Consider the following 13,643-nt stretch of genomic DNA (forward strand, 5'->3'; position numbering starts at 1 on the left):
CAAGATATAACCTATATGATAGATGGTTGACCATAATGCCCTACAGCATGCTCTTCCTTGATTATAGCTTTGGAAATGCTGTCCCTATATGCACCACTCCGACGTATTTGTGTTGGAATAAAGCTAACCACAACGACTTAATTTGTCACGTATTTATGGGAAACAGAACAGATAAAAAGTCAGAGCCAAAGAGTTAGATTGCTTGATGTCCAATAGTAAAGCGCCCCTAGCTACCTACTTGTCCCTCATCTTTTTATAATTTAAAGAGGACCTATTCTTCCTTCCAACATTTACTATCGAATGATATCTGAGATGCTACCACGAATCTGGCCTTCTATCGGTTTCGAATGGTCTATAAATTATGCTATCAATATGTTCTTGGGTGAGCTGAGTTGATTGGTTCCGGTTTGCCTATAAGTCTTGCGTGAACCTTTATCAATATCTAGGTCTGTAACACTACCTTGGATCTCAAGAGACTGAGGGTCCGCAATACCTTGGTCTTCACGTTTCAGTGTCCCCAACCAGTTGGTCGCAATATTCTCAGGTGTTTGGGAAACCAACCTAATAGCAAATAGATGCGAATGAAAACTCACCTATCATTAGGCGCCCTCCATGGGGCTTGTGCTTCAAGTTTGAAGCAGGCGGCAGAAAAATGCATCTTCTATTCCTCAAGTCTCCAGCCGCCCAATATGCTAACTACAGAGTCGAGTTCCTAATTCTTCCGAAATTGCCGCCATTTCCGGGATTCAGAACGCATTTCATGGCAAAAGGACGAACAATTTTAGAGCCGTAGATCTTATTGGCTCTTACGACAGTGTTCTTTGCTTCGCCTTCACAGGGGTTGGAATGCACATGGATCCGCTACCTAATGGGGGCCAAAATGATTCCATGGACCACAAAAATTTCGACATCTTTTCTGTCGTTCAAGATGATCCGTATTACCCACAGTATGTTGCATTAATTAGCTTTGACTTTATAGTCAGTAAAAGAAAATTCATTTACTCCCGAGAAGAACCATTTCTGGCATATGTAGGAGCCAATGTGTGGATGAAACACGGCGCTAATGTACAGCCCACAAGCGCGTCTACTAGCAGCAAGAAAGCCTGCTCGAGGATGTGGGGTCCGTCGTACATACCAACCATCTTGAACCCCTTATAACCTGGTACTCCCTTCTAGCTGAGGGCGAAAATCATTTTGTTCGATACCTTTCAGTAAACATTCACATTACAATGGCCGTGCCATCTTCTGAATTTACCTTCTCAATCAGCTCACAATCTTCAGTGGCTTTCACCCCTTCGTCATCATCTCGAGACAGCAGTAACGAAGCAAACTCAGTTTTGACCCCAGAAACTCCGCGATCGATCCCTCTCTTCCAGAGTTTGAGTCTCAACGATTCCACAGGCTCGCTGCTTTCCACTCCATCTAGGTCACAAAATGGATGGCTAAGCCCGGGTAGCTCGCCTTCAACTTATAGACAGCAGCATAATGCTTCTCCAAGTCCAGGGCCTGAGTTTCTATCTTCATCTCATGGTAGGCAAAGTCTCAGAGGAAATCATTCGATATTTTCAAATTCTGCGCAAGCCAATTCAAGTGTTCCAGGGGCTTTTCCTGTCTCGACTAACGGAGAAGAATCTCCTCTTTCTGAGAACGATGCCTCCGAGAATGAAGAAAACTCAGATAGTGACGAAAGTAGCGGCAGTGATGAAACGGCTGAAGCACCAACTGTTGATATACGTGAAGAGCCCCTTCCTGCTGCTCCCGTCTACAATCACCGACTTCAAAATGGGTTGAAAGCAGTCAAAAGCGAATTAGCATTTCTGGCAGACACCATGAGACTCTCCGAGTTGAACCAAGATCACTCTTCTGCTCTTCACAGCCTCTCTAAACAGGCTAAGAAAATGAGCATGTTTGAGTATCCAGAAACTCGAACTGTGGGCTTCATTGGTGATTCTGGTGTTGGTATGGTTCTTTGCTCATGGCATTTACTGATCTTTTGAATATTAATTCTTGGCTAGGAAAAAGCTCTTTGATAAACTCATTGCTAGATCAAAAAAGCTTGTCACGCTCAGTATGTTTCATCTGCCTCATTAATCTCTCATATATACCACGCAGTTTTATTTACAAGGATTTACAGAGTAGCGAAGGTGTGGCTTGCACCTGCGTCGTGACTGAATTCCGGCATATTGATGACAATCACACCGGGCCTTACACGATTGAAGCGGACTTCATGACCTCAGAAGAGATGAAAAACCTCCTAGAAGAGCTTCTTACAATCTTCCGTCAATGCCATGTTCCCCAATTTTTTCAGGAGTTGAAGTCGTATGATGAGCAAACAAAGTGTCAAGATGACGCCAAGAGAGTCTGGGAAACCTTCCAATCTTTGTTCAATGACCAGCCAGGTTTAACTATGGAGCACCTCTCGGAAGACTACGATGGGGCTCATTTCAGTCTTCTCGCACAGTTAGAGCGATGGGCCTCTGCTGGCTTGGTACACCGACCTGGTGGGCTTGATGCGACCGAATACTCTGTTATTGCTGGTGATATAGAGGAGTGCAGAGACACCCTCGACATGCTGACCGGCAGTAATGCTCGTGAAGGTAAACCGGCGCTTTGGCCATTCATCAAGTTGATTAGGTACGTGAGGTATTCGCAAGATTAATAACATTTCTGATGTTGTTCCAGAGTATATCTCAAGTCACCCATTCTGAAAACTGGCTTAGTGCTGGCTGATCTACCCGGTATGCAAACCCAATTCCAAAGGTCATCTTCCTCTCAGCGTAATGATTTTCGCTTACTTGTACTAGGCTTCAGCGATCTGAACTTTGCCAGAGTTCAAGCGACTGAAAGATATCTTTCTCATGGCTGTGATGAAGTTTTTGTTGTGGTCGACATCGACCGAGCTTGCACAAACCCGTCGATTCAAGACATTATGCGAAGATGCAGAGATGATCAGCCGCGACGGATCATCTGCACAAAGTCGGAGGTATTGGAAGCAGCTCACCCAGCAGGAATGTGCTTACTGATCTGTCTTCTAAGGCTATTTCACCTGAAGAAGTATCTCGTACAGGTGACGCACATGCTCGTCGAGTAAAGGAAATGAATAAAGACATCCAGGCTGTCCAACAGAAAATTCAATCAACCGAGTCTAGAGCACGGCGAGCATCTAATACGAGGCGAGCAGAATTTGCGGTCAAACTATTCGAACTACGGTAGGTCGCTTATGCCAGTATGGAGGAATCTCTTTTGCTGAATATGTAGCAGTGAGAAGGAAACACAGCTAAATCTCGAGTAAGTCAAAAATTGCAAGATGCTCGGGTCGATGTCTGCTTACCAAGTCGTTGATTAGTATGAGAAGACTTCTCATCACTCGGCGAAACTTACAAGTATCAGAGGGTCTCATCGCAAGACATCAAAATGTCAGGGTTTTTTGTATTAGCAACACACTCTATTCCCAATACCGTTATAGCGGAAACAATGAGGAGGAGGCGTACGTTGACCTGGCAGGGATTCGAGAACTGCGCCGCTACTGCCAACTCGTACCATCCGAGGCCCTGATGCGCTCAACATCGGAATTCTTGAATCATCAAGTGCCAGCCCTGCTCTTATCTTTGCGTCAGTGGGCTCTGTCTGGGTCGGATTCTGTCACAGGTGGAAATGCCTCTATCCTTCGACAGGTTCTAGAAAATGCGCAGGATGATTTCCAACGGGTATCTTCAACCTAAAGGCATACTAGGCCTTTGGTAGCCTATTTCAAGATTTTGAGTGTTCTGATTTTGAATAGGAACTCATTTCAAATCAAGGGCTGGCTCATATCTTGCGCCAGAGGTTGGTTAGGCTTTACGACGAATATATTACTAGCATGATCAGTGAGTTCATTCGCTGAGTGAGGTCCGGTACGTCTCTAATAAGAGTTTTAGGGCGATCTCAAACCCACTGGACGACAGCAAGTATTGGGATCAGCCGCGAATGGGCAGGCGTGAGTTTTCCTCGCCGGATTTCTTGACAATGAACTTCAGCTCTAATCATATCACTAGTGGGCCCATGGCACGTATACTGCCTTTTGTCGGCGTTTTGGCGAACATGCGACCGCGGCTGTACCCAATGGTCGCTGTTGGAATAACGAACTACTTCTACCAGCCCAGGATCAGCTCATCCACAATTGGGACAATATACAGAATTGGTTGCAAATGCAGGAAGCGACCTTCGCGAATAATTCCTTCAACGTTTTCAGCAGATGCCGCGGAGCAATTGATGGTAAGTTGTTACTCTTTTGAACGTCAAAGCTTGGTTCTCCAGCAATCGGTGTCATGGAATGATTCTCTGACAATCTCGTATAGCGCATATCCATCTTGCACCGCGCGCCCTCCAAAATCTGCAACGAAGCATGGATCTCAGAAAGAAATGTGTTGAAGATCATGTGATGAATTCCTTGCAGAAGATCAAGCAAATTTCACAGTATGAGTTCCCAACCATGGGTTATCGCAAACACTATTCTGACTTGGTCTATAGAAACACAAAGCGAGACATGGCTTATGGGCATGCCAGCTCGTATATTTCGGGCCTGATGCAGCCTGCATACGCCAGGACCAACCAAGAAGGAGGTTTGTCAGACCCTTGTACAATGTATTGCACTTCGTATCATTTACTCATCGTTTTTTAGGAACGGGAAGTGACAGACGCCGGAAAAACATCATGAATGACCATTTGACGCATTCCATGCTTTTTGCCAATCTCTCTAATGTGGCTGGCAGAGAATATATCGAGGCCCTTGATAAGTGTTTCAATGAGCTACAGAGGAAAGTCACTGAGGAAGTAGAATGCCTGGTGAGAGACCTGAACGCTGTGATTGCGGTTGAAGGTCGTCTTTCAGAAGCGGAAAAAGCGACTACAGTAGCCGAGGCGCTTAGATGTCGATTTCAGGCGACAGAAGACATCTTGGAAAGGGCCCAGACTATTGTGCGGGAGCTCAATCCAGAACCCTGATTGCAAGGGGAAAGAGTGTCGCTCAATATGTCTTATTGTAATCTTTATTGCAGGCCTTGGCCAATCTCAATCAACTGATCTACTTATCCAATGGGCGTGGTACATAAACCATGAATCTACGGCTCCGTACTATTACCCTAACAAGGGAGCTACCACAGTGAAAAAGCAGGAAATACAATGAAACCCCGAAAAGAAGATAGAAAGTCATTGCGACTGCTCTGCTAATATACTTTCACTACATCGTAAGCACCACACGTCCAAGTTAAAAAGAACAGCCCCCTCTCCTTTGTTCTCTCGATCAGTTCATCACATATGGAGGTAGATCTGCAGGCGGGAAGCACCGGTCTGTTGCATCAGCGTTATTCCCCCACCAGGCAGGAAAGCTTAGATTAGGCAGATTGACGACGAATATGCAAATCTAAAGTTCAAATATGAGAGTCTAGCCAGACGTGAGAAGGGGAAGGATGTGACTTACCAAAGTCATCAACTGTGTTCCACAATCTAAACCGACACCAGTCAAGTAGTTGTACTTGCGCCACCACACTGGGCAGTACCGTGGAAGAATGCCCATGAACAAAATACAAGCCAACAAAGAAGTGAAAAAGTTCACCGTCTCATACTTTGGGAACAGGAAGCCCCCATAAAACATCAATGTCGGGTTGAACCAACGCTCCATGTCCCACTTGGGCTTCCACTTCTGCACAAACCAGACCGCAAGAACAGACAGAGCACCGACAAGGAAGGAATAGTATACCCAGGGGTACCGTTCATTGAAAAAGGTCTTAGGGCCCAGGATGCCCCAAATGATAGAGCTGGAGTAGTAGTACCGGGTCTCGACTGCATCCCATGCCGCAGAAGTGCGCTGACCGATCAAGAAGGGCCTCTCACGATCGACAATGAGCTGCATGAAGCCATAGTTGATAAAGGGACCCAGAACGGTGCCCCAAAGCTGACCCCAGAACATCTCCCGCTCCGGGATCTTCATGTAAAAGCCAAATTTGTAGTCCGAAATCAAGTTGAGACACTGCTCGAGCACACAGTACCCATAGGTATAGCCGGAAAGTACCGCTGTGGGCTGTCCCGGAAACATGAGCCCGGCAAGCAGATCGCTAAAAGAACCCATACCAACTTGAATATTGGCTACGGCCCATAGAATACCGTTGGGCCAGGTGAACACGAATGAAAAGAGACAGATAACTATGAGTCCCCACCAGTCAAGCTTCATGTTACCCTCATATCCCTGAGCGATGGCGATCACCACACAGATACCAAGTAACGTCAAATACCACCAGTGAGGCACCCGCTTTCGGAAGGACATGAGCTTGAGATAAGGGTCATCATAATCGCTGCGTTTGTTCTGCCAGCCATCTTTTATACCGATCCACGCTGACTTTCCGTACCACAGGATTGCGTAGACCAGCGAAGCTGTGAGCGCCGCAAAAGTCCAGAACCAAAAGAACACATATGACGGAGACCAGTAGGGAGATCCATACTCAGCCAATGCGGTTTGATTCACTTGATTGTTGGAATCAATGATGGCCGTAACGTCATAAGTGCTGCCATTTGCCGTGTAGGTACCTGTATCCATGGGGGCGAAATTCTGCGCATTCAGCGTGTTGGTGAAGTATATAATTGGATAAAGTACCCAGATACAGAAGATGGCGAAGAGACCAGAGTTGAGACTCGACCAGAGCGGGGTGTAGTATGGATACATGAAGCTAATGTAGTTCCAGTCAAGAGAGAAATCCAAGATGCCCTATCATGAATTAGCACGGCTTCATTGTATATGAATGGTGCGATAGGGTGAAATACAAATCCGTAGTAACCTGAACCCAAGACAAACGCTTTCCAATTGCCATGACCAAACCAACAAATCAATGGAAGTGATCCCAAAAGTGGAAAAATTAGCTCCGGTATCCACTCATAAATGAAGGTGAGACAGGCAACGATGGCAAAGTACTTTAAGGCCTTCTTGGTTGCCGATGGGCTACTATGCATTGCGTTGAATAGAGAGACATTGGGCAGTACACCGGGATAGTACATAGAAGGTGGTCGTACAAGGACATCCCTAAACAGACCAGCAAAGCCGTATCCAATTGTCTGTGAGGCCAGTAGGAAGAAGATCGACCACCCAGCATTGAGCTTCTCGCCGTAGTAAAGCTCGATGGCAGACAAGGGGCCTAATCCAATGGCCATGTAGCACTATATCAAATTGTATCAGCGACACAGCATGCAGAGAGAAGTGAGGGCACACTCACACTACCCCAATAAGCAACGATTATTAAGGCGTGCTCCTTTGCATTCCAAGGACCGGGATTCATTGACCATTTCCATCCAAAAAAGCTGAACTGTTTCGTGGGCAAATATCGAGCCATAGCGTCGCCCATTCCCCAGGCCAGCAATTGAACGGCATAACTGGTGATGCTGTTATAATAAGGCTTGAAATAATAAAAGGTAGAGAGGGCGCAACCAGTGAGAACCCAAAATGTGGATAGGACCCAGAACCGAAAGGTTAAGATTGGCTCCCTATGTAAAATGTTAGTGAATGTGATAATGAATAGAATACAAAGCAAATGGACTTGCGTTGGGTCATTGCGAAGGTCGACCGTTTTGGCCACCAAAGGAATGGGATAATCCTTTAGACGAGGATCGATGAACTCGTCATCATCATCGGGGACAATACCCTCTCCAAGGGGTACGTCTGTGACATGTCCCTCGAAATCTTTTTCAGCCACAAAGCCTTTAGCAACTTCAAGATCATGAATGTCCGGTTTCTCAGTCAACGAGAAATCCTGTTTTTTCTCTGAAATGTTCATGTCCTCCACAGGCGTGCAGACGGGACTATCCTCCAGTCCGTCCGCCATATTGGTCATTAGAATCAGAAGTAGACCTAGACTGATTGTTTAATTCTTGGGGAAAACGCCCTAATTTATAGATACTCTTTGCCATCGTGCATATGCCGTCTAGCGGCGCGAGAACTCTCGTACTCGAGCTCTGGGCCGAAAAGCCGAATTATCGATGGATGGTGAATTCCTTTGAGCCAGGTATGATAACGGTGACCATATCGATTTGCCTCAAAATCCCTAGATTGAGCCATGCCGCGTTATCCGACCACCAATAGGTGATGTGATAACATCGGCCGTCGTTGAGAATAGATGTTGTTTTATTCGGCGACTCATAGATCCGCCACGAGGTCTCTGTTGAAAGATTCTGCACAATTGCGGCTAACACATGTAGCGTGCTCCGAAATAAGCTATCTCCAGTGTCCTGGGTACGTTGGGATTGGCTCCTCACTCGTGTTTATCTCGGCAATGGGGAGAAAGGCGGGGCGTATCTTCGTTCTGTCCGGGATTCCGACGCATCTCCGCATGATTTCATGAAGAACCTCGATACTTTCATAGAAGTATCCATGGTTGTGTTGAGAGATTAGCGATTCTTGCTTGTTAAAAGACTTCCGAGCAATGATCTAGAGCAGTCTAGATCCCGTTTTGAGAGACTGACTCCGCTCGGCAAAAATGGCTCCAGTGCTGGGTCTCCAGTATTTTGTTTCTAGCCGATCGAAGTTCGGTCCTATTTACCCATTTGAATTGAAATGCCCGGTTGGCTGCTTTTTCTGGTTCAACAGACTCTCAATCGAAGGTCACGCAGCGCATCATTTGTATGTGACTGGAAAAGATCCTGATTTCTCGGCCGGCTGGCACCCATTCAACAAAAAGACTCCAGTAGCTAACCGTCCATGATAAGAGAATGCTATGACCGACCGTGCTGGGTCGGATCGTTGAGAATGTTTCTACCCATGAGCTCATGTTCTAGGGTATTTTTGAACACGGAAGGGTAAGAGTTGCAGTAAGATCTTAGGAATTCCCAAGCACGACGTACCCAGGTTGATAAAATGGTGTCCTTTAATGGCTGCCTAAATGAGTCACAGTGAGTCACGCCTCGGCTTATGATGCCAGTGATCACAGCATGCTTACCCGATGTGGTCTTCTCAATGGCCCGATCCAGGTCATGTAAGTTGACCTTGGAAGCCGAAATGTAGTTCTTCATTATGGTCAATGCTTTTACAGATTCCTATGTTGCTGACAGCGGCTCGCATGTGGCAGTAGACCCTTTTTGCTCAGATACCCATTCTACTAAGAACCCTGTTGAAATGTTCATTGATGCTCCGAGCTACGAGCCAGCTACCAAGTAATTATTACCCAGGCTCAGTAGCGAATGTATTTGATCAAAAGCGGACCTATTATTGTATCAGAAGAATCTGACTAAGCCATTTTCTCATGCATTGGAACGGCTTGATAAACAACGGGGTATCAATGCAACGGGTTGAACTCCAGGGTGTCAGCCACTCAATCGATATGGTTGGCTGGGGAGCTATCAGGCAATAAACATCTGAAATTTCATGCCCCACCTCTAAACTTATCAGCGTGAATCGCTGGGGAAAGATCAGAGGAGACTCGCCCGAGGCGAGGGAAAGAGAAGAAGAACACCAGTAATGGGGTCAGAAGGGACGGAGCGAACAGAAAGCTGTTTTATTGGGACATGGATAGAAGAGAGGAGAGGAAACAAGAAGAAACAAGAGACAAGCAAGAATCCAGGCAACCAGAGAGCATCACCTGACCTCTCAACAGAACTGAGTCCCTTCAACCTATGAGATCAGATAAATTTAACTCTCCAAAGATCAGTTCTGGTGATCACTCGACACTATCGATTCCCAAGCCCATCCTCGCACAGGAAACTACTCGACCAGTCTTAACGAGACATTACTCACCCTCACCCAGAAGCAAAGTGCATCGTCGTTTCTTAGGAGAAACAGGGGTGACATTAAGCAGGGGCTCTATAAGTGACTTGTGAACACGACAAGAATGGTGATGCTACAGTGAGTAGGCTAGACGAGAGATCAGATGTACGGAATACGAGGTTCGATCATCATGATGTCAATCAAAGTGCAGTACTGTACGTAATTTTTCACCAGATTGTAGATCTGCCGCCACGCTGAGATCAGATAAGAACGATCAGATAATCGATTAGCACAAGGCTTGTACCATGGAAGAAAGAATTTTCAGTGAATTGACGTTGCGCGACCATGGGAGTCCTTCCGGTTGCATATAACGGTCGGACCGTGGCGGTAGTGGTGTATACGACCCCCATAAAGTTTCTCTTGCTTGCAATCCAATCACGTAAAATTATCGCAGTGATGATCCATCCGATACCTTTTTAGGTAGATAATTAAGTACTGGCCAACCTTGTAGAGAGATTGTGTTTGTGGGGGCCGAAGAGTTTAAAAATGAACAAGCAGACATGAATTGCGGCTTGGTCCATTCAACTGTACTGTAAGAGGTCGCGAGCAAAGACAGTGCGCCCAAACGACAGTAATCGATTAATGTGTAGAATTTCTCCACCAAGCAATTTCCGTCAAGGGAAGGGATCGCATACAACAATTTCGTGATCCTTGAACCCGAGATCGGCACACCATATTCTACTGTACATCAAAGAAAGCTCGGAGTCGCCGATGATTGGCAGTCAATTATGGGCCAAAACGAACTCAAACTCTGTTTCAATTATCTGATCCCGCCACACTCCGACAGGGCTCGTACGCCCCGGAAGACGAATTAAAAAGAACGATGTGGAGACCGTTCCAGAAACCGAGTTAAGCGCGAATTCAGAACTTGTTCTCCAGTTTTAGACCATTTTCCAAATCATAGGCATAAAGGCTGATCTTTTCCTCCTTGCCTGTTTCTTGGTCGACCTTTCGCTTTACCCGCCCTGGTGTTCTATCTCACCTATAGATCATCGGGACACCATTCACTGGGGATATTCAAATTTCTCCCGTCAATATGGGTGTCATCGACACTATCCGGGGCCGCGATGAAAATGGCCGGACCTCAAAATCGTTTCTACCAACTCCAGTTTATGAGGATAATACTACTAAACAAGAACAACCTGCAAACGACATATCGCATCTCCCGGGTGAGGAATCTCTAGAGTGGCACGATGAAAAGGAGGTTCAGGCACACCCTGACCAGATCAATGCAAATGCCGATTATGGTCTTCAGAAAGCTGAGGCTGCTGCACTCGTCTATACCAAGAAGGTCGTGTTCGGAATCTATGGCTGGTACGTTGTGGCTTAAAAGAAAGAAAGAAAAAGGGGTCTTCCCCGCAACGGACTAGCGCTAATCTTCGACCAATCTGATTAGGATTTGGGTCTGCTACTTCATGTTGGCTTTCCACCAGACTATGTTGTCAAACCTGTCGCAATATGTATTAGGTTCATTTGATGCTGGACCACAGGTCACCACGGCCTATATTACCTCGGCCATTGTGGGAGGCGTGTTGAAACTACCGCTGGGAAAGACCCTGAATTTGTGGGGCCGTGCCGAGGGTCTGTTCGTCTCGGTTGTAATTTATCTCATTGGTATGGTTATCCTGGCTGCTTGCAATGGGCCCAACTCGTTCGCTGCTGGATACACTTTGTATTGGGTTGGCTACTACTTCATCTATCTCATTTTGGAAATTTTCATTGCGGATACCACCGGGTTGCGCAACCGAGCCTGGGCCTTTGCTTTCTCCACAACCCCATTCATCTGCACCGCTTTTACTGCTCCATTGGCAGTGACTTCTTTTATCGAGACATCAGGATGGCGCTGGGGATTTGGAGTTTTTGCCATTGTGCAGCCGTTTGTCTTTGTCCCTCTGTGTGCTGTTTTCAAATTTTACGAGAAGAAAGCCCAGAGGCTGGGGGTGTTCAAGAGAGAACCAAGTGGCCGGACCACTTGGCAATCCATTATTCACTATATCCACGAGTTTGACGGTATGTTCATCTTTTTGACCTTGTCTCTCTCTTTTTTTGTCTTTTTCTTCTCATCTTGCTAACAATTGCATTTAGTAATTGGTGCTTGCATCATCATGGCTGCGTTTATTCTCTTTCTGCTGCCATTCAGCTTGACATCCTACGGCCTCGCTGGATACTCCAGTGCCAAATTCATCGCCATGATTGTAGTTGGAATCTGTCTCTTCCCTGCCTTCGGTGTCTGGGAGAAATACTTTGCTCGGAAGCACTTCATTCGGTGGGAAATCTTCAAAAATCGCTCTATCGCTGGTGCTTGTCTGCTCAGTCTTGTCTTATTCTTCAACTTCGATCTATGGGACACATACTTCCAAGCATTCCTGCTCGTTGTATATGACCTCGGCTACACTAAGGCTGGTTATCTGATGCAGACCTACAACGTTGGCTCTTGCTTTTGGTCCGTGATCATGGGACTGTACATCTACAAGACCAAGCATTTCAAGTGGGCATGTTTATGCTTCGGTTTGCCGCTCATGATGCTTGGGTCAGGTCTGATGATTTACTTCCGCGGTGCTGATCAGGACATCGGATATATCATCATGTGCCAAATTTTTATTGCTTTTGCCGGTGGTACTATGGTCATTGGAAATGACATGGCTGCTATGGCAGGAGGTGATCGTGAAGGCATTCCATTGGCACTCTCCTTGATCAGTTTATTCAACAATGTGGGAAGCTCGATCGGATATGCTGTTTGCGCCGCGATCTACAATAACACATTTCTTGGGGCGCTCCGCAGCCGTCTCCCCGCAGATCAGCAAGCTAATGCTGAGGATATCTACAAGGGCACTTTCGTTACACAACTGAAGTACCCAGTTGGGTCTCCGATTCGCGACGCCGCTGCCTATGCTTGGGGCTATTCGCAGCGAATGAATTGCATTGCGTCCACCTGCATCTTGGTACTGGGTATTCCAGCCATTCTCATGTGGAAGAACTTCAACGTCGATAAGAAGCAGGTGAAGGGTACCGTCATATAGTTTGCCCTGGTATATTACTCTAGAGGCGTGGAGTGTAAAAAGACATGGTTGCAGTATATAGTATAGTGTTATAAAATTGGATTCACCAGGTTCCATGGAAATGAATGGCTCATGAATCACCGGAGGAGATCCCGGAGGTTCCGAACTGGAGGGAATAACAACGGTGATCCGATTCACTGAGACCCACCCTAATTACCGATCCAGTCAATATCATTGGGCCGGTCAGCATCTTCATCATGCTACCTAGTCGAAATAGACCTATCAGACGCCCTGGGAGTTACTTGTATCATTATCCTTGATTTTCGAATTGTCTTCTAGAATTTGGATTAGAAAGCAGCGAAGCAGCGTTACCGGGAGAAAAGTCAGGTAATATTACTTTGGGAATTGCAAGAGCTTTCAATGAAGCGGTTTATAGAAAAGAATATTTCTGCATTCCAAATGGCAAGCAGGAATATATATCGTAAATGGCTACAGGGATAACAGAATTTCAATCATTTTAACCATCTGGACCTAATTGCACTACAGCATTGTACATGGTGAAGCGCTTATATCAGATAAATAGGAAACTACAGTATACAAATATCATGGCGTAGTTTTAATACACTCGCACTTGAGTGAATTAGGAGTTAAAGTGGGACTTTGAGAAGTGGATCATTCTTCCTGATGTTGTGATTGGTCAGAGGTAGGAGGACATGTAGACCAGGCAACGTGTATGTATAGGTGTATATTGTAAATTCTGCATTTCAATAACAGAACGCTTTAAATAATCACAATATTGACCCGTGAGAGACAATTGAATGCTGCATGTTCTAGCATAGTGTAATGTGAGAAGATTCCACCTC

At 46.0% G+C, this 13,643-nt stretch overlaps 3 protein-coding genes across 3 annotated transcripts; 2 read left to right on the top strand and 1 right to left on the bottom strand.

Annotated features, from left to right (window-relative positions):
- Positions 1–1,229: 1,229 nt before the first annotated feature.
- N7484_004661 (GTPase domain-containing protein) lies at positions 1,230–4,983 on the top strand (the record flags this gene model as incomplete). The annotated part of the gene is made up of 12 exons (XM_057115081.1): positions 1,230–1,959; positions 2,016–2,068; positions 2,135–2,634; positions 2,683–2,738; positions 2,805–2,983; positions 3,037–3,209; positions 3,347–3,707; positions 3,782–3,866; positions 3,918–3,976; positions 4,035–4,254; positions 4,338–4,601; positions 4,661–4,983. 12 exons carry the CDS (start codon positions 1,230–1,232, stop codon positions 4,981–4,983), a joined length of 3,003 nt encoding a protein of 1,000 aa, XP_056975221.1.
- Positions 4,984–5,281: 298 nt separating this feature from the next.
- On the bottom strand, positions 5,282–7,847 carry N7484_004662 (OPT family oligopeptide transporter; the record flags this gene model as incomplete). The annotated part of the gene is made up of 4 exons (XM_057115082.1): positions 5,282–5,401; positions 5,459–6,739; positions 6,796–7,185; positions 7,242–7,847. 4 exons carry the CDS (start codon positions 7,845–7,847, stop codon positions 5,282–5,284), a joined length of 2,397 nt encoding a protein of 798 aa, XP_056975222.1.
- A 2,970-nt stretch (positions 7,848–10,817) lies between these two features.
- N7484_004663 (uncharacterized protein) lies at positions 10,818–12,801 on the top strand (the record flags this gene model as incomplete). The annotated part of the gene is made up of 3 exons (XM_057115083.1): positions 10,818–11,095; positions 11,178–11,791; positions 11,867–12,801. The coding sequence occupies 3 exons, from the start codon at positions 10,818–10,820 to the stop codon at positions 12,799–12,801; spliced, it is 1,827 nt and encodes a 608-aa protein (XP_056975223.1).
- Positions 12,802–13,643: the final 842 nt, after the last annotated feature.

The sequence above is a fragment of the Penicillium longicatenatum genome, assembly GCF_028827895.1.
Source record: "Penicillium longicatenatum strain IBT 33135 chromosome Unknown contig_2_segment0_segment0, whole genome shotgun sequence".
NCBI classification, from domain to species: Eukaryota; Fungi; Ascomycota; class Eurotiomycetes; order Eurotiales; family Aspergillaceae; genus Penicillium; species Penicillium longicatenatum.